The sequence below is a fragment of the Delphinapterus leucas genome, chromosome 6 (assembly GCF_059928025.1).
Source record: "Delphinapterus leucas isolate spDelLeu-1000000601 "Yukka" chromosome 6, BTC_Dleu_Yukka2, whole genome shotgun sequence".
NCBI lineage: Eukaryota > Metazoa > Chordata > Mammalia > Artiodactyla > Monodontidae > Delphinapterus > Delphinapterus leucas.
In genome coordinates this window covers 62,470,828-62,497,118 of record NC_143134.1, presented here as the reverse complement: position 1 = coordinate 62,497,118, position 26,291 = coordinate 62,470,828, and the positions used below count along the sequence as shown (strand labels likewise).

At 36.2% G+C, this 26,291-nt stretch overlaps 1 protein-coding gene across 2 annotated transcripts in view; it reads right to left on the bottom strand.

Moving 5' to 3' along the window:
• The window catches only part of MPDZ (multiple PDZ domain crumbs cell polarity complex component), a 558,334-nt gene that overhangs the window by 141,790 nt on the left and 390,253 nt on the right, over positions 1–26,291 (bottom strand). The window contains exons 12-21 of one of the 2 annotated variants that reach the window (XM_089913222.1): positions 24,381–24,495; positions 23,939–24,027; positions 13,937–14,120; positions 13,028–13,099; positions 9,802–9,911; positions 7,382–7,528; positions 6,231–6,395; positions 4,635–4,820; positions 3,300–3,509; positions 1,062–1,178 (exon numbers count right to left, since the gene is read on the bottom strand). In XM_089913222.1, the coding sequence (XP_089769348.1) occupies positions 1,062–1,178; positions 3,300–3,509; positions 4,635–4,820; positions 6,231–6,395; positions 7,382–7,528; positions 9,802–9,911; positions 13,028–13,099; positions 13,937–14,120; positions 23,939–24,027; positions 24,381–24,495 (1,395 nt within the window). Of the gene's footprint in view, positions 1–1,061; positions 1,179–3,299; positions 3,510–4,634; positions 4,821–6,230; positions 6,396–7,381; positions 7,529–9,801; positions 9,912–13,009; positions 13,100–13,936; positions 14,121–23,938; positions 24,028–24,380; positions 24,496–26,291 lie in introns of both variants that reach the window. The other variant, XM_089913221.1, reaches the window with a different exon arrangement.

Sequence of the window (26,291 nt, the reverse complement as noted above, 5' to 3'; positions counted from 1 at the left end):
GAATCAAAGAAATAATTCATACTCCAGTTTAAAGCATGATGTGCACAATTGGTTATAAATATCTAATGGAGAATTTCACAGGTTCTAAACCTCTCACTAGTCCAACACCACTAAAACATGTATTAAAAATATTCCTGGGCTTCCCTGGTGGCACAGTGGTTCAGAGTCCGCCTGCCGATGCAGGGAACGCAGGTTCGTGCCCCGGTCCGGGAAGATCCCACATGCCGCGGAGCGGCTGGGCCCGTGAGCCATGGCTGCTGAGCCTGCGCGGCCGGAGCCTGTGCTCTGCAACGGGAGAGGCCACAACAGTGAGAGGCCTGCGTACCGCAAAAAAAAAAAAAATATATATATATATATATATATATATATATTCCTTTCTAGTTACACTGAGCAATGTTTCTCCCCAGAAAAATTTAGGTCAGGAACCTGGCTTCAATGGTGGAAGTACTAGGAATAGGATGTGTAATTTGTTACACTTATATTGTATAAATGTCACGTGTATATTTATATCTGGTATTTAGTTTTATATTTTAACTATTAACTGTTAACACAGCGTTAGCTCTTCTACCAGACAATAAGGTTCTCAGGATGAAGAATCACGTATTTACCTAACAAAGTGGCCCCCAGTGGTCCCTAAATATGTTTATTACAATGAATGATTTTATATAGATCAAGTAAAAATAAAATTTTAATTTAAAAGTTTCTGGTAAATCAGTAATGTTAACATACATGTATTCATAGGAAACATGAGTTCTGCCTCTTTTGGAAGCTTGTGTGCTCTTAATCAATAACTGAACCAATTTATGTGATTTTCACATTATTAACATCTAATGAAATAATATACCTGTTACCTCATTAAAAAGAAGCCAAACAACTGATATATGAATGAATACTGAAAACAGTTAAAGAATGCCTGGAGATGCCCAAGTATGAAATTAGAGCAAAATGCCCAGTTTTCCAAAACATAACGAACAATATAGCAAGACTTTAGAATATTTTGAAAAGCAAAAATAAGACACATAAGATTCTGAAGGAAAGCTTGATAAGCTGTGGCCACTAACCAGAGCCAAGTCAGCCCTGAAGAGGGCTTTGTCAGCCAGCCCTTCCTCCTCGCAGGAATGTGGTGGGTAGAGAAAAGAATCCTCCTTAGCAGAAACATAACCCTCTTCTGGTGAAAGCTGCAGGGAGAATGAAGCCCAGTGTTTGAGGATGAGTTCATGAAAAAGAGAGAGAACAGGAAAGAGGGAGGGAAAGGGAAGACAGAGGGTGAGGGGAGAAAAGTAAGGGGAGGAGAGGAAAAAACAGGAAAGTTTTCAAATAATAAAGTCATAATAAACATACAATTTTAACATAAATGATGAGCACAGAATATGATATTCATATTTAACAGTTTTATATTTTAAGATACAATGAGGACGTTTATTCCAATACCAACATCATCTGTTAGATGAGAATCCCTTTCTACCAATTTCTTCATCTTTCTTATAAAAGATATTCAAAATCAATAATTTTTTATATTATAATAATCTTCTGGTCATTTTTACCTGCCAAATATTTGGTTAAACAATGACTTCTTAATATAGAAAGAAGGCAACTTTTAGGTGTTAAGACATAAAAGAAGTTGAAGAAAAACAAAACATTAAAAAGAAGGACCAATTTCTCTCTGTCATCCCTTACTAGAATATTATTTTAAAGAATGTAATTTCCTTGACAAGGAAAGTTAGTGAACCTTACAGTGAAGTCTCTTAATTTAGCACGACTTAAAAGACAACCACCACCACCAACTCTGTATGTACACAACATGCTTAAATTGCACTCCTGAGATATCAAATTATAACCATGATCACAGTGACCGAAAACCTAGCTTTCTTATTACAATCTCAGATAAAACAGGCTAAAATATTTAGATTGTCTTGCCTATATCACCAATACAGGCAGAAATATTTTAGAGAAAAAATGTTTATCTTCTTTTCCCACACATAAGAGTTTAATGGTCAGTAAAACTCACTTTATGTAAAAGAGATATTCATCATATACTGCAATGCATATTAAATTTGAAACATTAAATACTCTTATGAAAGAAACTTATTTTGGATCTACCCAGGAAAAAAAAGATTGCTTCTGAGTAAGTGGCATGGTTTCCCGATAAGGGCAGTAAAAAACATATATTTAGTCACGTTTGCCATTTTCTTTGTGTAACAGAAAGACCGGAACCAAATGTATGGTCAATCTTAATGAACATGTAGAGTCCCATAATGGCCTATCTTCATTCTTACACTCCCCGTTGTACTGATATCTTGTTCTGATTTCTATAATCCTGGTTTGATTGAGGTTTGCTTAACATGCTCTTCCTTCTTCCCTTCCTCTTTCCCTCCCTTTCTTTGTGTTTTCATAAATATATTTTCATAGGTTACAGAAATTTATTGTAGAATAAAAAGCAGAGAATGAAAAATTTAATAAACATTTTAAATATATTAACAAGCTTACAATTTGAACAAACTCTGACAAAGTCAACAAACCTTCATTTGATGTTTATGCAAATGCATCTATGCGTTTGTGTTTTCTTAAGAAAAGGTGTATTTGCCTTTTCACTTAAAATATTTTATACACTGAAAAAATCCAAATACTGAGATTGTCTCTAATATTTCATTGCAATTCAGTGATAAGTGCTATGCTGCAATCACTATACCTAATAAGCATACTGACATTATGTAGCATGAATTCATTAGTTGCTTTTATATTGCAGTAATTAATAACATGAAGGTAATTCCCTCCCAGGAGGAGAGCTATAAGCTGATGAACCCACATTGGAAATTTCAATTTCTTGCTCTGTAGTAATTAGACAACAAATGTATTGAAGTCACTAGAATATAGGAACTTAACCCACTCTGACAGAGATTCTACTTTCTTCCACGATAATTAAAGATTCCACTGTCAGTTGTTAATGCTATTAATTTCTCTAATATGCCACCATACTGGTATAGATTATTTTAAAGCCTATTTCTTCGAAAATACTTGATTCTATATTGATCATGACCTTATTTTGGAATAAAAAAGGTGAAAAGTAAACCACAGAATGCTAAGTTTTAAATTTATTTCTGAACTTCCTGGCTGTTTCTGCCTTTTACTCTTTTAAAAAATATTACTCAAAATTAAATCTTTACACTCATGGAGCCAATAACCATGTTGATGAAAAGTACCAAAAGTCGTGATTCAATCATGAGAACACCTGAAGATAAAAGCCTGAACGCCAATACTGTTTGCAAATAAAAAGAAATCAGCAAAATCTGAATTCTTACGGGTAAAGGCTTGGCAACTCCTATTCTCACAGTTCCTGACGGTGCACCCTTCAGTGCCTGGACAGCTTCTTCGAGACTGCTGTTTTCCAAGTTAACGTCATTGACAAACATGAGTCGATCTCCAGGGAGAAGTCGTCCATCCTTTTCAGCGACACCACCAGGCACCAGAGAACGAATTACAATCACAGTGCTTGCTGGGTCAACTGGATCCTGGCAGAACGAAAAAGGAAAGAGAAGGCAGCTCCTTCGTACACTTAAAAATGTTGTTACAGGTTGTACACTCTGAATTGTAACAGATGGGTAACTGTTCCAAGTGTCTTTTAAGAATTTGATACAACACTCCCAGTGAATTATCTGGGTGAAGGATATATCCATTTGAAAGAGTTTAGGAAAAGTCTACGCTAAACAGTGGCACCCTCACTTTTCCATGGTTCCCAAGTAGACCTCTTAAATTATACAGGTAACTGTAAACGTGTAAATTTAACTTTTGATAAACTGTTCAATTTTATAACTATCATCTGAGATCCATGAATTATTAACAGTAGCGTTTATTGATAAGATGATAGTATTGTGGGCCATTGGTAGATGTGAGTATACTGAGGGAAGGGCCTGTTTTTGAAATGAAGAAATACAGAAGGAGGCCATATCATATTTGGTGATGCAGTGTCTTCAGATACACAGAAATATTAGAACAAGACTCCAGAACCAGGCCCTAGAAAGAACACAACTCCCTGGAGTCATCTGAGATGGCTTTCCAGCTCAGTATTAATTAATGAGGAACAGCAGCTGCACTTCATCAGACTGGCGTTCGCACACCCTCAGTTACTCAACACAGAACACAACATGAGGATGCAGGCTACACCTAACCAATTTAAGATTATTCCTAAGTTTGGTCAAATAATAAGAATATTAGAATTTACAATATATCCAATTATAAGCCTATCATTCACTTCTAACAAAAGAAGTATTTAATAGTTTCTGTCTTACCACTCAAATATGAACCATCAGTTAAGAGCAAGGAAATAAAAATAATTTAGGCATATTCCCCAAAGGAACAGAAAGACTATATTTCTATAACATTCCTAAAAAGTATTCTGCATATTCTTCAAACTTCCAAGAGCTGAAATATAAAAGAGCTCAAAGAATTCAATGTCAAAAGAAATGCTTTACGATAATCAATCATATAAATTATTATTCTGAAAGACTTACTAGAAACAAGAATACATCTTTGATAAATCTAAGCAGTATTATCTGCTTTTTCTCTGCTATTAACAATATATGTTTAGTATCTGTCATCTTTTTTTTAAAAAATTGTTAAAAGTAGCATATATTTACCTGATAATCTAAAATGCTAAAACCAAGTCCTCTGCTCCCTTTCTCCAGCTCTATGTTCTGAACGTTGGCTTCCCACATGGCCAAAGGTCCTTGAACCTCCTCTACATTCTGACCCACATCGGTCATCACCAGCACAGGATCCTCTGTCTCCGAGGACCCGATAAACTCACCTAGATCTATATGAGGCTGGATAAACAGACGAGACAGCTCTTATTTCAGACGCACTAGATCCACAGATGCACATACAAACACTACAAGGAAAACAAAGATTCCCAGCATCTGTCCAGAATAAAACATTCACATATGAGTAGCAACAGCTTCTCATGAAACCATTATGAATTAAAGTAGCAAGTCAGAAATATCTAACTTGTAATAGGCATTTAAAATGTATGGTTCAAAGAGCTCCTATAAAAATACATAGTGATTACATCTCGGCAGCATGATGGTGGGTGATTTTGACTTTTTTCATCAGTGTCTGTTATCACATCTATCGTTAGAAAAAAAAAATGTGAAGCTATTTTGATATTAAAGAAAAATAATTCTTATGATAAATAAGAACAATTCAAGAGGAAGTGGCTATGTAAAAGTTCTGTACTCTAGGCAAATAAGGGTTCTAAAATCCTGTGAGCTGTACACGTGATTATTTCATTAATAAATTAACATGCACAATGGCAGGACGAGATCTGAAGTCAGATTGGCCTTGTCTTGAAGACTGTCTCTATGATTTTTCATCTGTGTTGCTTTGAGCGGTATTCTTAACCTGGGCTTCACACTTACCCATCTCATAGAATTTTTGAGGATTAAGTGAGGTAACATTTAAAAAGCACTTGGCACAGGGGTTCAAAACATTAGCTTCTTTTAGTAAAAATATACTAAAGTGAGTCTGGTTCCACATTAGATAGGAAAAATGTGCTTTTGATGATGAAATGTTAGTTTAAATACTATCGTTGCTTTTTATCAATTATTGCACAGTAGGACCATGGATGCAAATCCGTCCACCTGCTTTATTATAATAATAAATACCATTACACCACATAAAATGTATCTGGATATGTATGGTGCTAGACTGACTTCTACACAATTTGGAATTATGTTTCTTATTCTCCCCTATTCTTACCACGCCTGTGACAAGCGCTGGGCTGGGGAGGTTACATAAAAGTATCTTCTACTACATATGTACCACATACTCACTACTTTCATATTTCAATTTTCTGTTAAGGGGGACGAGTGTCTAATTCATAGGAATAGTGTGAATAAATTATACAAGCACACATGCACAGTAATACCTAATATCATTATATATCATATTTAACCTACAGAGCAACCCTCTAGGATAGGCATCAAGACTCATATTTTACACAGGAGAAAAGTGAGATTCAGGAAGATGAAGTGACTTGCCCAAGGTCGCAGAGCTAGTAAGTGCCAAGCTTGATTCAAACCCACGTCTGTCTGACTCCAAGGTCTATCCCATAAGCCACAGGATTTGTGAGGAAATCAAATATCAAATAAGAGAAAAAAGGCTTAAAATTTTTTAAATGCCATTTAACCTTTCCATTATACATTCAGATTAGTCTCCTATATCTGCAAACCTGGTACCTTTTCTGTTAGTTCAATGTCACATAAGTCCAGGCTCTCCAACTCTGACGGGGAGGTGGGTGGCACCGTTCGACGACAGCACACCATTGTCACCTCTATAGGCAGTTCTTTTAAAATAGTCACCACATCCTGGTGATTCTCCCCAAGTAGAGTTATGCCGTTCACCTGTGCAAAAAGAAAAGTTGGCCAAGAAAGAACATATCCTAACATGACTACTTTCAAAACCATCTTTTTTATTACATAAATATAAACTGTACTCGGGGGATAACCATGGCTCTGCTGTGCTGAGAACGATAGCTGGATCTGTAGTGGTGTTTCCTAAAACAATCTACATGCAACACTACAGTTTTGTTGGAATTGGACTTCTAAAGCACTCACAGGAAAATCACTAGCTTTCACCCATGTTTCATATGCCAGTGTAATAGTTTGGAAAGGGAGAGTTAATAAAATCATTCCCAAAGGATAAAGGGAAAAGGAGACGTTTTCTTTAAATGATGTGTTATATCATTATTATATAACATAATGATATGTTATATCATTATATGTTATATCATTATATCAAAATGATATGTTATATCATTTTCTTTAAATGATATGTTATATCATAATAATCATTATTATCTTCATTATGAAAAAAATGAAGATAGAAAATGGCATGTATTATATGCTAGTATGTTATTAAAAGGGGGAGAAGCGAATATATTCAAATTTTCTTACTTATTCATGAAAAATATCTGGAAGATTGCATAGAACCAATGATAAGCAGTTACACCTAATGAAGGGTGATGAGAACTGAGTGGACTGGGACAGAAAAGAGACTTCACTGGAGTATATCTTTGTATTTGTGATTTTGAAACGTGAATATATTACCTATTCTAAAAAGTGAATGTTTCAAAATTTTTAAAGAAAAGTTTTTATAGTTCTCCGGCCCTAAAACAAACAAACAAATAAAAACCACGCAAGGAATTAGGTAAAATCAATGTACATACAGATTGAAATTTCTGCTTTGGGTGGAGTTTTACTTGCCTATCTTTCTCAAGTACACTTTGGAGGAGAAATTTTAAATAAGAACTTACTTATTCACCACATTAAGCCTCCCACAGCCTTTTCAAAATTTTATTTACAAAGGGGAAAATGAAATAGCTGCTTACTTCCAATAGCTCATCTCCACTGAAAAGCTTCCCACTGTGTCCGACAGGACCTTCCGGTAGAACAGATCGGATAAAATGATGGCCCACTGTTGCTTCCAGACTTATCCCCAACCCACTGTTCTCACTGAACTTGCTCACATGGGCCACCTGAAACAAGAAAAATCATCACAATTTTTAATATTCTTTCATTTATTTTCTTCTCCTGTATGTATTTTATGTTCACTCCCTAAAAGGTCAAGTTTCTTACAAAAGTTTCAAAACCCTTATTGTAAAGCGGCAAACCTTTAGAGCTTTGCCTTGGAAAGAGTGTTGATATCTATCAGTTTCTTGAACCAACACAAACCAAAACGAAGTAGCCAGATGCAAGCACCCAAGACACTTTGCAGTGCCTACAGGTGCTGATAACAGATAGAGGGTAGTCAGAGTGACCACAGATAAAATCAAAAGCCTGAGCTCAAACAACAGTATAGAAAAGGCGCATCCTTAGCAGTTCCCGTGTGCCAGGACTGTGCTAACCCCATTATACAGATTATCTCACTTACTTCTCATAAATAGGTACAATGTCTAGCCTTGCTTCCCAAATTGGAAAACAAGGTTCTGAGAGGTTACCTTCAACAGAGTCACACAGCTACAAAAGTGCTTTGAACCTCAGCAGTCTGAACCTAGAGCCCAGGCTCTGGACCATACACTGTATCAAGGGGACAACACTTGTCTTTAAAAGTGAATCAAAGCTTAAAACAGGAGAATAAACTTTCTATTTCCTACTGTTATACTAAATAATGAAAAACGTTAGGAATTCACCATTTTCACAAAGAGTCCATTCATTATAATATTAAAATCAGAAAGTATACTAAAGATGATCTGCTTTATCCCCTTTATTTTATAGTTAAGGAAACTGAGGGATAAAAGGACTGAGAAAAATGTTTAATTATAAAAGATCTTTTTCAAATCTTAATGATAACAAGCACAGGGTTAATACTAGATGTTGCATTATCTGACTTTGCAATCTAATGCTGGATGAAATCCTTCTAATTCTTAAAATCCAATTTAGGTATCACTTCCTCCGAGCAGCTCTCCAGATCCCCATTTAAATGTCCATCAATCCTTCTCTCTACTACTCCTCCCGTAACTTCATTTTTGCTGTATAACTACATAGAAAATAATTTGAAGTCCAGATCTATGTCAATATTTACCTGGAGTTTAATGAAGACCTATAAATAGCTTAGTTCTTTCTTACTTATAGTAAAATCCCACGCTTGACATATTAATGGAAGTGCCACCAAAAGAGCATGTGCACAAAGAGCAGTTAAAAGTCCATGGTCTTGGGTCTCACCTCTGTGAGAAAATGGCTGGTGAAAGGGTGCTCTTCACTATTCAGTTAGCACCTGAAGGAGTGCAGCCTCAGTTATTCGTGCCAGTCACGCTAACCCCACCCCACAGAAGGAATCTCCCAACTTTCCTTTCCTGCTAAATTAACCACAGTTAAGCTGGACTTCGTTGTATTTTTTCCTTGACTCAATTTAAAATGGTAACAGCAGCTGTACTTGCTCAAATCTCATTTGACTGTTAACCATCTTGAGTGTTTAAAAAAAAAAAACTTTGTAATGAGTATTAAAAACTAAGAATACTACTTGGCACAAAGTACTCAATAAATGTTAGTTATTACTTATATTATATGTCATTATCTGTTGTGCTTTATCGCTTCTAATCTACAGTTACTTGAATATTATAAGCAATATGAAAAATTTTACCTAACCTAGTATTTTATTGTTCCTTTGGAAATTCCTGAAAGTTGCTGCTATATACCTAAAGATTCATAATTTGTGTCTACTTTGTTAAACCTCTTTTTAAAATAGCAGATCACAACTGCTACCCTAGGTATGCAAACCTTTAATAAACAAAATGCTCACTATGGCATAAGTGAAACAAAGAAAAGCATGCAGAATAAAAACCCTCAAGGAGAGTAAAAGCATAAGAGTGATAAGGAAGAAATAGGAAATTACAGTTCTGTACATAGGGCATGATGATTTTTGTTTTATTTTCAAGTAAATCCTGTCATTCTATTCTGATTCTTTCCACGGATCCTAGGAATAAGAATCAGAAAAACCCTTCCTAATATCTAAATAATATATACGACTGTAAGAAATACTGATGAATTATAAGTTCTAAAACTCCCATCTCATTTTTACTTCAGCTCCTTGGTTACTCTCCAACTTGAAATTTTAAAATATCTGAATCAGCACATTTAGGTCTTTGAAAAAAGCCCTTGGCGTTTGCTACTTCTCTAAGACTTGAAAAAACCCCTGGGCGTTTGCTACTTCTCTAAGACTCTTCATGATGGTCATCTTTATTATTGTCAGGAACTTCCTGCTCAAATACAGTTCACAAGTTAGGAAGTTAGGGAGGAGAAGCTAACCTACCACTATTTCATAATTAATGCCCATAATCCTTTGCCACTTGGTCAACAGGGCAGCTTCCTGTTGTTGAGCATCTTCTGTATCTTCTCTCTCAGCTGACAGTAATGGATACCCTGAAAGAGGTGACACAATTAGTGACATATCACAAAAATCTCCATATCTTAACATTCGGTACCAGGGACACTGTGATCATAACCTGTCATACCAAGTCTGACTGTTCACTCAATACATGAGTTACTCTTATTTCTCTACACATCTTAATAATTCAGTTTAGAAGCCTATCATATATCTGCATGTTCCAAAACTATTCTCTTTTAAGAGATATCTTTTAGGTCTTAACTATACTTCCATTAAAGTATTCAGATATTATCTAACTTTTATTTAAAAGAACAAGGACTCCAAGTAGCTCCAGGTTTCACTTGGTGGCCCTCTTGTTACTCTATATTAAAAAGTCACACTGCCTTCTATGTTAGTGTATCTCTTTCATTTTCATTTGGTTCTACAGAGTAGAGAAGGGACCATGCTATGACTTAGCAAAAACAAACAAATTAACAAATAATATATGTACCTCCATGTACAATAAGAAAATATAAATAAAAAATAAGAAACAAATGGAAAATGTACATTAAGTTAAAACCCTATAATTGGAATCATACTAATTGGCAAAAAAAGGAACGTGAAAAAATAGAAAAGAAAATCACTAAACAAGTTATGTAAACAATACTGAATTAAAACACTTAGCTAAAATAAACTGGTTGAGAAGAATTTTCAAGTCATATTCAAAGATTTCCATGACATCACAGTTTTTACTCATAACAGTTGTCTTCTAAAGAAAAAAATCTCTACAGGCCACTACTCCTTATATTAGATTTTCAATATCACTTTTTAGCATTCAAATTTCAAATTTAAAGAGTATTCTAAAATTCAGATTTCTCATTAGCTGCTTCCTTGTTAGTGGAATGAATGAGCTTCCACTCCAGGACTATTTTTCAGGTTTGTTATGTGTCAGATTAATAAAACGACTCTGTTTTCTCTTTGAGAAACTGGAAACAGTAAGCTATATATTTCTGGAGACTAGTCCCCGAAAATGAGTGTTTTCTCTTCAAAAGTACATTCATTCCAGAGAAGTATGAATGTGCAGCGGTGAACACAGACTACAGGAAACCTTTCAAGCTGATGAAGGTTAGAAAGAGGAGGGTCAGCTAGTCCTACCTCCTCCCATAACCCCATTCTCTGATTCTGTTGTGTTTACACAGGTGGGCAGTGATTCAAGCAGGGTGGGATTTGGAATGGAGACAGTGGGGAATCTGTAAGCTGCTGATAACAACAGTCTGAAATTTGTATTCATACAACCAACCTACAGTCACAAAACCCTTCATTCTCCCCCTTTCCCAAATGCCCCAAGATCAGATTTCAGGCATATTTAAAAAACCATAAAGTCCAGTCATTGTAGTGAGGTGGATGGACCTAGAGTCTGTCATACAGAGTGAAGTAAGTCAGAAAGAGAAAAACAAATACCGAATGCTAACACATATATATGGAATTTAAAAAAAAAAAATGGTCATGGAGAACCTAGGAGCAGGACGGGAATCAAGATGCAGACGTAGATAATGGACTTGAGGACACAGGGAGGGGGAAGGGTAAGCTGGGACGAAGTGAAAGAGTGGCACGGACATATATACACTACCAAATGTAAAACAGATATCTAGTGGGAAGCAGCTGCATAGCACAGGGAGATCAGCTCAATGCTCTGTGACCACCTAGAGGGGTGGGATAGGGAGGGTGGGAAGGAGACGCAAGAGGGAGGGGATATGGGGATATACGTATAGCTGATTCACTTTGTTTTATATAAAGCAGAAACTAACACACCATTGTGAAGCAATTATACTCCAATAAAGATGTAAAAAATAAATTTAAAAAAAAATTGAAAAATTAAAATTTAAAAAAAAATTAAAAAAAAAAAAGTCCAGTCTCCTGATGTTACTGTGAAGTCAAATGATTTGTCCAGGCTCACATTATGCGTCAAATTTCTGTGGAAGTGGCAACATCTTATCCCCTGTCAGAGGACCAGCACTAGAACAGATGCATTAGAATCATTCAGACATTTTTCCTTTATTTTAAAAAGAATGTAGGACTCCTGATTCTAAGTCTAGACCCTCTCCCACCTAGCCTCCCATACACATATGCACATTCACCAAAGCAAAACAGATGGCTGAGCCTTCAAGACCATCCCCCACACCCATCCCTTCTTACTCTCAAGTTTTATGCTTTGAAACATTTTTATCCTGTCCCACTCCTCTGGATATTCACATTATCCTAAATAATTTCTACACCTATGAGTGTAAAAATAGCAAAATGTGACTAAATCCCTGAGAGTCCTACACCTGTCACTTCTGGGATATCACTGCAAACACAAATATCCCTTTAAAATAAAAAAGTTAAATCACAATTTTCAGTAGAAAAAAAAATAATAAAAGAGGAACTATTTTAAAGAACTACAAAGCTGCAATATAATTATTTAGTGAAGGGCAGAATTCTCATAAGAAAGATCAGTCTTGGACTTTGTTCACTGGATTTAACTTATCAAACACCTAAAGCAATATGACAGGTCAGGGAAGCACACAGCATCCAGCCTAAAACAAAGGCAGCAACATTCGGGCATAATTATATACATGCCGCCCTAAAATTTATGAAACAGTTTGATGAATTCTAGGTATATAGTGAGAGAAACCTCAGAGAGGCTTAATAATTTCTCATATAACTCCTTTCAAAATTTAAAACTTTCGAAAAATTTAGAAGAAAAAGTCCCCAAAATAAGGATAATTTCATTCCTAAAGCTTATGCTTTAAAGATTCTCTTGTGTTTATTTAAAAAACCCTTTTAACTTTATTACTGCTTGCTCAATAAGAGACAACTTGGATCTATCCTAAGAAATAAGGGGAATGAAATAAAGCCATGTATGTAACTGAATGGTTCCTAAAGGTTCTGATTAAAAAAAATGTAGAAGAAAAAAAAGACGGACTCAGCAAGAAAATCTGCCAGCTATAAACTATTTTAATCTACTGGAGCAATTAATCAATCTGTAAATAAGGATTTTCAAGAATCTTTTTTGAAAGTTTTTTTTTTTTTTTGTAATTTACAATATATCCAGAGAGGTTGAATCACATTTATAAAAATCATTTCTCTAAAAATCAATAAAGAACATAATAACCTGGCTCCAAGTGTTTACCTTCTTCTTCAATTGGTAATATGCTGGTGTTTCTCCTCAAAGATAAAGAATCTTCATCTTCTTCATAATTTTCTTAAAGATAAGAAAATTTTAGTAGTTATGTCTGTAATATAATCAAGCACTTGAATTTTTCAAACCCTGCTTTATTTGAACACCTAAATGAGAGTTTGCTTTTTGTAGGTAAACTTTTCATCAACCACATGTACTTAAAGTTCTTCTGTTAATGGTACAAAGAAGTAATGAAGTTCTCCTGTGACTTGCTTCCCTCTCTCCTGGTCTGCAATTAGTAGTGTACGGCATAAATACCAGAAACGTCAACAGTCTGAGAAATAAAACACACTTTCAAACCAACAGCCTGACTTCTAGCAATAAATACTTGCATCAGGGAGCTACATGAGGATTTCAGTAATTTTCAGACATATCCATGTACAAACAGCTTATGAATGACATTTCTAAATGTGGAAATAGGAGTCTCATGGTCTACTGACTGAGCTAGCCAAGCCTACACACTGAATTAAAGTTGATTCCTTCAAGGAAACGGTGGGCATTTAGAAACATTATGGGGGTCACACACATAATCTAGGCAGAACATATTTCCCCCTAAAGAGAAAATGTAGCAATGACATCCAAAAGTAAGGCAAGGACAGAAAGCAAATGACTGCATGTGTTTCCAAGTGAGAAGTGGTGACTGAATAAACAGTATAGAAATCTGCTTTATTCGGAAGCCCATTCTATAGTTAATGGATGCATCTCTTGTTCCAGTTAATCTCAACTTTAACAAATTCTCTTTTTACTTGGTTCATAATGAATACTTAAGACAAAAAGTGACTCTTTAAATAATTTCAGAATTAGAAAAAATACAAAATGATGTTAAGAGTCTAACTGAAAACCAGATTCACGTGGCCTTACCTTTGCTTACACTTGCATTAACAGGAGACAAAACTGCATCTTTTGTGATGTCCTCCCGTGACACGAGCTCAGCGTCCTGCTTTGCTCCTCTCCTCATTAATGTCAGGTGAACAGTCTGTCCTGTGTGTCGCAACACCTCTACTGCTTGTTGATTGGTAAAACCCTGAAGGTTTGTGCCATCTACCTATGATAAGAACAAGACATGTTAAAAATAAAAGGATAGCTGTATTACCAACCCACGAAACACACGGTTACTGCTTGTCAGTGAGAACAAAATTGGGAATGAGTATTCCCCTAGGTGGGGGGATGGGCTAAAACCTGTCTGGGGACCAGTACTGGCTCAGACGCACTGGAATCACGCAGGAGTGTTTCATCTGTTTTAATACAAACTAAGGGGTCTCACTTCCAGAAATTATGAGCCAGTGAGTCTAGAGAGGGGGCCAGGATTCTCCACCTTTTAAAATATTCTTTTATATTTCTTAGGGGATCCTAATGCACAGTCAAGTTTGGAAATCAGTCCTAGGCAGGATACAGAGGTATAGAAGACAGTGAGGTAAGTGGCTACTGAGAGTGCTGACAAATTCCGAAATCATACTTACACTGGCTTTAAAAAAAGAAAGATGACAAAACTACCTTCCTTTTTATTTCTTTGCCTCTTCAAAAAATATTTCCCCTTTTTCTAGTTCACAAATGACAAAACACTTGATGGTGCCCCTGTGACCTTTCCAAACTACAGATATGATTCCATCACCCACCCCCACCCCGGCCTTTCGTAGAACACTCCTTGAGACAATGCTCCAAATTTTTAACATGGCTTAGGATGGCTGTGTCAACCCCACCTCCCATCACCAACCTCATCCTGTAGGATGCTGCCTATTTCTCTGCACTCCAGCCCCAGAGGACCATTTCCGTTTCTCTGACCTGCAGTGCTCCCTTCAGCCGTGAGGTCTTTGCAAGTTCTGTTCCCTCAGTCTAGACTCTCTGGACAGCCTGCTCCAGCCCATGCTCTTTCTTATCTATTTACTAAAACACCCATAAGTACTTTAGATCTCAGTTCAATAGTTATTTCCACAATTAAGCTATCTTGATGCCCCTGACTTTAGTCAAAGTCCCCTTTACCATTTCTCCTTCACAGCACTTATCAGAAATTTAATTTTACGTTTTCTGTCATTATTTGGTTTATTTCTGCATCCTCCAAGAGGACAGGCTCTGTGTGGCATCAAAACACAGTGCTGGGAATTCCCTCACGGTCCAGTGGTTAGGACTCCACGTTCTCACTGCCAATGCCCCGGGAAAAAAAAAAACAGTGCTGTTCACACAGTAGATATTCACAAATGAGAAATGAGAAACTGGCTCATATGTCAAAGGTTTATTTGGAAAGCAAATTATATTTTTGAACAAATAAATGCAGATTATAACACCTTATTTTTTTAATACATAAAATTTGAAAACAGTTTGGAAAGCTGGAACAATAAATTTAATGTTGAAATTCAAAGTCACTGATATTCCTTTTGAATTGTGAAATGACTATAAAATGGCTATTAAGTGTCATGCTTTTCTGAGCACAGTGCTGACCACATTAGGCACTCAAATATTTACTAAATGAATGAGAACTACAATAAAGACCTAGATCAGTGATCTCCAAGATGAAGTACCCTTACTGCAGAGGTTTCTGGAAGAATATAACACAACTCTTAATTAAACATATTTTAAATCTCATTTGTTTTACACGCACACATATATAATACATACATTAACTATGTATATAAAACAATATATATAATACATATAAAACAACATATATCATATATGAATATATAGAGAGGATAAAAGAGGAAGGAGAAAGGGGTAGTTTATAGATCGATAGATACAGATTTTTTTACCAATGGGGATATTCAATCAGAAATCTAGAGACCTCTGATCTAAATGATCAATTGGACTTTGGAAGTTACTTAAGTTTTGTACGACACTTTTGAGCTAAATGGCAACTTGCACATAGGTGTCTAACACTCTCCTCTTTCCTCCCACCACCACCTTGTTGATTCCCTCTTGGAAAGACTAGTAAAAATATAATAACAGAGAAAACACCATAACAAAACTGGAAACCATGGAAGAAGACAAGTCCCTATACCAGTAACTTGGAGGAACTTCTATGAGGAATGGTCTGAACATGACGAGATTGAAGGCAGGCCAGCTGGATCTCTAAATTTGAGGGAATACTTTCTCTCGTCTGTAAGATGAAACTTCAGTAAAATCCAACAACTGCCCTTCATTAAAAGGAGGAAGTCAGGGCTTCCCTGGTGGCGCAGTGGTTGGGAGTCCGCCTGCCGATGCAGGGGACATGGGTTTGTGCCCCGGTCTGGGAAGATGCCACGTGATGCAGAACGGCTGGGCCCGTGAGCCATGGCCGCTAAACCTGCGCGTCCGGAGCCTGTGCTCCGCAACGGGAGAGGCCACAACAGTGAGAGGCCCGCGTACCGCAAAAAAAAAAAAAAAAGGAGGAAGTCAGATGGTACATGCGGACCCTAACCAGTGATTCTAAAAACTATACCAAGTGCTAGAGGTCACACCAAGCTGGGAGCATGGGGCAGCACAGAATTACATATGTGCAGTGAAGTCACACTATGCACACACATGCATACGCACACAACCCCAACTAACTCCTGCTTACACAAAGGAAACAATCTCTTACTATAGAGAGGTAACGTTCCACATTGTGGTTTCCTGATTTCCCTCTCTATTCTATTAATCTACAAGTGAAACTGACTAAATTTAAACTTTCCCCTTCCTTCTTGCTTTGTCAATTCCTGAATTATTTGTACAGAAATCCATCTCAACTCCCTTTTGTACAAGCATAGTTCTCACTGAGATCTCTGAGAATAACTAAAGGTCACAAGAATTAAATACCACAGTCCAAAAGAAGGCAAGTGCCCTGAAGCATCAGTACAAACATCTTCCAATGAGACTGTCACTGCAGTGAACAGGAAAAAAGGTATTTTCTGAAACTTCCCTTCAAAGGAATTCATAATTCATTATATTGATGGAAGTAGGGATTATACGTACAAAGAAGGAACAAGTATCTACCAAAAAAGAAAAAGAAAACTGTTACAGTGAAGGCAGTCAACCTGATTTTAAATACTGCAAAAACAAAGTCAAGGAATGGAAGACAGGAATATGCAATTTTCCCATATTTCAGAGGATAAGAATAAATAGATAAAAATGGTCAGGGAAATAAGACTGAAGACATAATGTGGCTGATCTAGAAAATCAATATAATTGTGAAAAGAAATACAAGGAGAAGAGAATAATGGAGGAAAAAATAATCAAAGAAATGATTAGTAGATAAAGAAATTTGCCTCTATAAATCAGAGGTATATGAAAAACTAGGGGAAAAAAACTAACACCAGACATATCATGGTTAAATTCTTAGATTTCAAAAATCAAAAGAAAAGAATCTATCAGCATCTAGGCAACAGAGTGAGCAGGTTATCCTTTGTGAAAGAAATTACAAACCCAAAATTTTATATTCAGTGTTAACATATGTGAAAATGGAAATTATGTTTGAGATGCTATGATTATTTATATCCTATACCGTGTTGTGAGATGGCCACCATGCAGAAATGTAAACAAACTGGTCAAGAATTATAATTTGTACACATTTAGGGCATAAATGGGCTGGGTTGTTAGGAGGTTTGTTTTGTTTTTTTCTAGAGAGAAGAGTGTTGTAAGTCCCCACTCCACCTAGATGTTTAGCCTTTGACCACAAGTCAGAAGAGCTGCGTCACGTGTTGTAGGGAAGAAGGTAGTAGACTGTGTCTAGCTCTGTAAGGAGGTTAAGGGAGAGGCTGTTTAACTGCTCTGAAAGTGAAGCAAGAGAAAACTGCTATTATGTTGAGAACTGCTCAACAGCCTAACTCTGTCTGGGCACAGACCAGAAGGGGACCACACACACACACACACACACACAGACACACACACACACACACAGACACACACACACACACACACACACGAGACAGCCAAGCTGGAGCCATCTTGAAACCTACCCAAGAGTACCCCTAGGGAATAATGGTACCCCCAAAGAGAGAATCTATGGAGCAGAATGCTGAGAAACCAGGGCCAAAGGGAAGAAGAGTCAGTCAGATGAAAAAATCTACCATCTGTCATGGAAAGTTCAAATATCTCCACAAGGATCTCTCAGGAATCCAAGAAGCAACCCTAAATGACAGTCGGTTTTGAATATCCTCCAGGTTCACTCAGTACAAAGCCATCTTACAACAGTGTCAGTCAAGGATGAAGTGTCTTACTGTCTTTTCCTCTCTTCCTTCTCTCACCTTTTACACTGGTAAGAGTCAGAAAGCAAATGAGAAGGTGAGGGAGGAAAAGAAAAGCTAGGTAGGGAAGACATACTGGAGAGTGCATTCTCTATCCCTATGTAAGCCATCAGTTCATAGCAGGCTTCTGGGAGGCCAGGGAGGCAGTCTGAAATTAATTATTTAGGATGGGAGATTTTTAATACTAAATTGGGGTTGTATTTGGTGATTTTTAATTGGCCATAGGGCATTTTACTCTCTAAGAACAATGTAAGTCATGGCACTTGCCTAAGATTTCTTCCAGGGAAAAGGGAAGACCCTTCCCTATAAAAAATTAAAAGAGAGTTGATGACAAAATTTCCAAGGTTGTTTAAGATTATCCCCGCTAAGTCTTCCTTATGCAAAGTCTATGTGATCCCCAGCCAAATCATCCAAGTGTGCAAAGGCAACAGAAGAGGTTATCAGACAGAAAAGGTTCAGAAAGTCTACCAACACATTCTTTCATTTAAAATTTACTAAAAAAACATTCTAGCTGACTAAGAGATTAATCAGATTTAAAATTCAACGTAAGAAAACAGTGGCAGGGCTTCCCTGGTGGCGCAGTGGTTGAGAGTCCGCCTGCTGATGCAAGGGACACGGGTTCGTGCCCCGGTCCGGGAAGATCCCACATGCCGTGGAGCGGCTGCGCCCGTGAGCCATGGCCGCTGAGCCTGCGCGTCCGGAGCCTGTTGCTCCGCAACGGGAGAGGCCACAACAGTGAGAGGCCCGCATACCGCAAAAAAACCCAAAAAACAACAACAACAACAACAAAAAGAAAACAGTGGCATACAAGATCCAGCGCTGAGTAATAAAATATGTAAAATTCAAATCTAAATACTACCATTACAGCAAAGTCAAATGTTTCAAGTCTTGGTCCATAAAAGATATCCAAAGTGGTGTGTAATAGTTATTTATATTAGCAAGAAACTATAAACAACATAACTCTCCATGAATAAGGGTTACTTAAGTATATTATGATAGATCTATATGTGCTAATATGACTACCTCCCAGGTATATTTCTAAGTAAAATAAACAATAAAAAGGTATACACTAATATGATCCTCTTAAATATAGATACATGGAAATTTTCTGAAATTTTAAATCACAAACTATTAAGAGTGGTTTCTATGAGAAGGGTTCTTTTAAGCCATGTTCAAATTTTATATTCTTTAGACTTCAAAGACAAAAATTAATCTAAGAGAAATAAACATGTTATTTACTCTCAGGGTAGTAAAGGAGAAAAATCTCAACTCTGAGGTGCCATAAAAATTCTTACAATGCACAGAACTTAGGCTGTAAGTTTTCATCTACAATAGATTTTTATGGCTCTTTTTTTTTTTTTTGCGGTACGCGGGCCTCTCACTGCCGTGGCCTCTCCCGTTGCGGAGCACAGGCTCCGGACGCGCAGGCTCCGGACGCGCGGGCTCAGCGGCCATGGCTCACAGGCCCAGCCGCTCCACGGCATGTGGGATCCTCCCGGACCGGGGCACGAACCCGTGTCCCCTGCATCGGCAGGCGGACTCTCAACCACTGCGCCACCAGGGAAGCCCTTTATGGCTCAATTTTTAAGTGCAGTTTCACTAAGAAAAATCGAATGTATATGATTTTTTCTACTTAGTAGCGATAAAGTTCATTATGTAAAGGAAAAAAAACACATTTTTCCCTTTTTTTCAAAACCTGATGACCTGAATTTTAAAATATATCCCTTACACAAATGTCAGAGATGGTAGGTACTAGCACAGAAGAAATTGCTACAATGGAATAACCACGGACTTTTAAACCTAGACTTTGGTTCAAATTTCTCAGTATCTTCATCTGTAATATGAGAATAATGGTACCCACTTTCCCAAAATTACAGCACATGGCACTTTGTACTGGAAAGATGCTCAGAAACTGGTATTATTATTAATAAAGTGAAGAAGTGATTAATAAACATGAAAACCCCAAGCCCTATGGGAGCAGTTTCTGATCAACATAATTACACCCATCATACATATGAGACAAGGTCACCGAAACCTAAATCAGGGCTCAGGCCATCTCTGATCCCTCAATATCACAGGAAGAGAGTTAAGAGTGGCTTCAGACCCAACTGTCCCAGAGACAAAAGTGCTGTGGAACTAGGTGCAATGGCAGTAAACTGCCTATGTGCTATCTCAAGGAGAGATCCAACATCCTCAAAATGTGCAGTGCAGATACCACAATTAACAGGTGCAATTAGTAAGGGGGGAAATCCTAGTTAGAACAAATGGAAAAGCCCAGCTCCTTAGCACACTCAATCTAGCTGGCCAAGCCTCCTCCAACATGGCCTATATCTATACACACATACAAAACTTGGGACTATTAACAAAGTCACAGAATACCAAAGGCAACACTTGATACCTTTCCTTATTTAACAATACATGCTTGTTTAGTATTTTTTTTAAATCAGACGTTAATTCTATACTGCTTTTATCAAGGATCTCTGTATACCAATCTAAAAAAATGAGTATATGATTTTATCTAATGACAAGGTTGGTCAACTTTAAAAAAAAATAGTCCTTTTATTAAATAATTCCTATATAGAATACCAATATATAATGTGGAAAAAAAAGTCTCTATTCCCCGCCCCGTAATGTCTACAGTGAAACTCTAGGGGTCAACAGAGCGTAATTCGTAAAACAGGAATCTTAAAACAAAAGAGTTTAATGTTTCAAAATAATACATCCTCAAAATAGTAGGAAATAATTTCTTAATCTTCTCACCGTCTCAACAATTACAAAATAAAAACATAGTTCCAAGTAGCTGCTGCTAGGACAAAATAAAAAAAAAATCAAATACAGCAGTTGTGAAAAGGAGCTAGTGTGAAGAACTGTCCTACCCGAATCTCAAAAGCCCACAAGATGATGGTATTTTGCACAAAATTAATGCATGATCAAAAGTACTGCATCATGTTCCTTAAAAGTCGAGGTGCTTCCAACTTTGAAGAGAATGTTGCTAAAAATTAAAAATCATAACACTGATGACAGCAAAGATAGTGATTTTATTGAAAGCAAGAAAATACCTCAGAAGAAGGGTGCTTCCGCTTTTGAGTCAAAAATTTCCTTTAGCACTGATCTTGCCTAAGTGAAATTATATTTGAGATTCCACTTATATAAGAATGAAAATAATGACAAGCTTGAAAGGAAACTTTTGTGAGACTTAAATGTGTAATCATTTCAGACCCTTAATAAATATATGCTTAATTAAACTGTACTTCTGTGCCATGCATACTATGTATTTATATAAATAACTCATTTGGCTTTCCTAAAAATCAAACAAGGGAAGTGCCTTTATCCCAATTTTGTAGGTTAAGGAATCTTGCTTCTTGCTAAATGGTTAAACATGGAGTTATATGATCCAGCATTTCCACTCCTAAGTATACACCCAGGAGAAATGAAAACATACCTCCACACAAAAGTTTGTACATGAATGTTCACAGCGGCATTGTCTGTAATAGCCAAAAAGTGGAAACAACTCAAATGTCCATCAACTAATGAATGGATAACTAAAATGTAGTATGTCTCTACAATGGCATATTATTCAGCTATAAAGAGAAATTAAGAATTGATACATGCTACAACATAGATGAACCGTGAAAACATTATGCTAAGCAAAAGAAGCAAATCACAAAGGACCACCTATTGAATGATTCCATTTACATGAAATGTCCAGAATAGGCAAATCTATTGAGATAGGAAGTAGATTGGTAGTTGTGTAGGGCTGGGAGGATGGAGGAATTAGGGAGTAACCGCTAATGGGATGGGTTTCTTTTAAAGGTTAATGAAAATGTTCTAAAATTGATTGTGATCATGAACGCACAACTGTAAAGATACTAAAAGCTTCTGAATCATACACTTTAAATGGGCAAATTGTATGTTCTGTGAGTTATATCTCAAGAATGCTGGTTTTTAAAAAAGCTTTCTATTAGATTCAAATATATAGTCTGGGGGGCAAGTACATTAGCTATGTATTCAATTTTTAATTCTTTATCAGATATGGATTTAGAGTATGTATATATTCACTCTCTCCCTCTCCTTTCCCTCCAAAATAAAAAAAAAAAGTAAAGTAGTTAATTTTCATTGTATGTTAAAATAGAGATACAATGGGAAAGCTCTTTTCCAGGATATGACCAGCTTAGGTGGCACGCACAACTTGGTCTTTAGAGCAGATTTCAAGAGGTAAACAGGTGTAGTTAGGAGTTTTATAGAACAAAGGTCAAGAAAAGTCACAGAGTTGCAATGTAGAAGCAAAGAGCAGAGACTGATAAAGGACATCTCTATCTTTCTGTTAAATGTGAAAGAAAACACAAAACATAAAATTTACTCGTATCCATTTTTAAGTATATAGTTCAGTAGTGTTAAGTATATTCATGTTGTCATACAATACATCTCCAGAACATTTTCATCTTGCAAAACTGAAACTATACCCATTGAACAACTTCTCCCCATTTCCCCCTCTAACCAGCCCCTCACAACAACTGTTCTACTTTCTGTTGCTATGACTTTTTGTGCCTGGCTTATTTCACTTAGCATAATGTTCTCAAGGTTTTGTTGTAGAATGTGACAGAATTTCCTTCTTTATAAGACTAAATAATATTTTATTGTATGTATATACCACATTTTATCCATTCATCTGCAGGTGGACCTCTGGGTCACTTACTCATCTTAGCTCTTGTGAATAATGCTGCAGTGAACAAAGACTCTTCTATCTTAACTACTATTAAGATCCCAAGGGGAAAACAGAGACTTCATTACACATAAACAAATATATATTAAGATAAATCAGCATTCCCCAAAATGTACTCCAAAGAATATAACATATGTTTGAGGGAAGAAAGAACATGATTACAAAAGTTTAGGAACCTTTGAAGTAAAAGAGTTAAACAAGTTTCTTTATTGGGAAACTTCTCAGGTTTTGATTTTTCAATGTGCATTGTGGACCCCTAAGAAATGATATCACAGGCAGTTTTTCCTAAACTTATTTAACCAGAAAGCCCTTGATGCAGGGTCTCTGGGATTCATGTTCTGAGAAGTAGTTAGGGTAGTCCAGTTTCCACTGAACACTGAACTGAAAGTTGGATTCTTTTTATACTACCTTGAACAGCTATGTGGTCAAAACATACTAATGTTACTAGGATACAATTATGAGCTTGATCTAATCAAGAGGATCTGGCTTTATTTCTTTTATTCCTTTATAGTCTTACAGCTAAAAGGAGCCCTGGTCATGGTGCCAACAAAAATAGTGTCATTCTGAAGCTGATGTAAAAAAATGCATACAACCCAATTTCAGATTCAAGTACACTAAAAGTGATAATGTCTGGTCTTCAGTTTTGGAGCATCTGCAGCTAAAATACAAGTATGATTATTAACGTACCAAAGTCATTAAAACCAGAAAGCAGATGTATTAGCAGTTAGTCAAGAAAGTGTCCCACCTTTAGAAAAGGTATCAATAAAGCTTCTATCCAATGCTCTGACTTCCACAAAATAATGATTAATTGTGATGACAGCTCAAACCACCAAAGCAAGCTTCAATTAGTATAGAGCTACCTGTAGTTCTCAAAACTGCATGAACTAGGAGAATGCATCTCTCAACCATGAAAATTAACAAAGCTGTTATTAAATGTGTACTTACTGCTATAATTTGGTCTCCAATTTGGATTCTTCCATCATGTTCAACAGCACTGCTCTTTGTAATGCTCTTTACAAAGATTCCTGAAGGTTCTAAGATTAGAAATAGGTTTGATTTTGCTTTGTTTTGCTTTACTATTTACAAAGCACACTCAAACAATACCCATCCTCCATTCTCCAAATATAAAATCCTAATTCTGCACAGATATAAATCAACCAACCACACAAAGAAAACCACTAGTAGAAACTTACGCTACAGAAAAAGACAATGGTTTTGTCTGAAATAAAATATCAGACTCGCCTGCACTAAATTATTCCTAAGGAAGATTTCCATCAGCTTATGACAATCTGAAAATACATTATGCTGATTCAATATTTCATAAGACAAAGACATTAGAGGCAATTGCCAAGATGAAAGAAATAGAATATTAATGTTTAAAAACTACCTAATTTTTTATCTCCAATGTAACCAGCAATGGTAATTCCTAATCCTTGGACATTTTTAGTGAGTTCTACATCAAATGTCTCATTTTCTTCACTTTTCTGAGTAGAAGCATCAACCTAAAATAAAATTGATAAATAAATATACACATAAATAAACATGTAAACAAACAAGATAATCTTTTTTAAGCCACAATCTTTAGAAATAATATGATGTAATTGGGTGTTAGAGAACTCAGCTAGAAAATTATAGAGTAGGGATTACTCCTTCAATCTTGACAACTTGGACGGAGTATCACATTTTTACTCAAAAGGAATGTCAAGAGTAAAGCTGAACACTCCCATCAGAGAAATATATAATTGTCTGTGCGTGCAAAATGTTAAAAATTAAACAGTTTCTTATTAACAAATTCTATTTTCAGGGATGGCTCATCTTCATTTTTGAAGAAGTTAGGATGTAATACAGTTAAAATAACTCATACTTTGAATCCACATCAGCAAGTTCAAATCTAGCTTTGCCACTGATTTTTTCTAAGCATCACTCTGCTCAACTGTCTATCAGGAATAAGAACAAGTCCAGCTAACAATTATTGAGCAGTTTCTATATAACAGACACCTGTCATGTCTCAATTCGTTTACTCCTTAGAATAAGCCTATGAGGTAGGTACAATTACTGTCAATTTTTCTCTGGTGAAACTGAGGAACACAAACTTTTCCAAGGACAAACAGCAATCTAGTAGAGGCAGAATTCAAATGTAGATAAGCTGGTTGCAGAACCCCTGCTCTTAAAAGCTGCACAGTATGTTAATTCCTCCTATAGAATGTAGGGGCCATACTGCCCACTCAAGACATGCCGTTATTACTACTTGAAGTTGAAAGCTGATTCGAACACCATGAATGTGAATCTATCCTCCAGATATACTATTAATAGACTGATGATTATTTTGAAAGCCAGTGAAACGTATCAAACAGCTAATTAAAACTGTCCTTGTATTTGCTTTATAAATTCAAACTTTAATACAAAAAGCTTTTTAGAAGGAAAGAATGCCTTTACACATGATTTCCTTCATTCCTGGAGTGGTACCTGAAAGCAGATTTCTCTAATATGTAGACTTGTTATTATGTATTGGACTGAAGGGCAAGGCTCCCTGAATAAAGCATGAGTGAACTAGCACAGTAAGTCATCAATAAGTTGTTGGCATTATATACTAGTGTGGTGTCAGCAGATTCCACAGAGAACCCTAGGAAGATCACAAAAGAATGAAGTCTTTGGTTCGAATGGACATGCAGGTTGGGGCGAGCTGGTAATGGTTTCTGATTTTCTTTAAGCACACTCTGTACCTCACTGATAAGTCACCTAAATGAGATATAATTTTATAGTAAAGTTTTATTTTTTTCATTGCACATAATTATCTGTGCAAACTTAGCAAAAGTTTAAAGTTTAGATAATTACAAGAAAATGACAGGATGAAATCTGCTTCAATTGAAACAAATGTGTCTTCTATTTTTAATAAGACTTATGCAAGTGCTATTTTAGAGGGTGGCAATTTGACTATCGAATGGTTTTAAAAGGGGCACAAGCTTCACAAATGATGATATGCACAGAATAGATATTTTTCTAAGCTTTCAATTACATCAAGTGGTTTTTGGTATTGCATTCATTTATATATTGCTGAATAAAATGTTTTGTTTACCACAAAAGAATGCCATTTAAATACTTTCATAAACAGGCTTTCTTTCTTTACTTCTTTCTCCCTGCAAAAAATAGCAACGAAACTCAATCCTAAAAACAACAGAATCATGGAAATTTCAAGTGTTCTAATAAAGTTTTAAAGGGCTTGTGGAGGAGGTTAGAATATTAAAAAGAAAGAATTTGTAGCAATTGTTTAGAAAATAACTGTTTTTAGATCTATAAG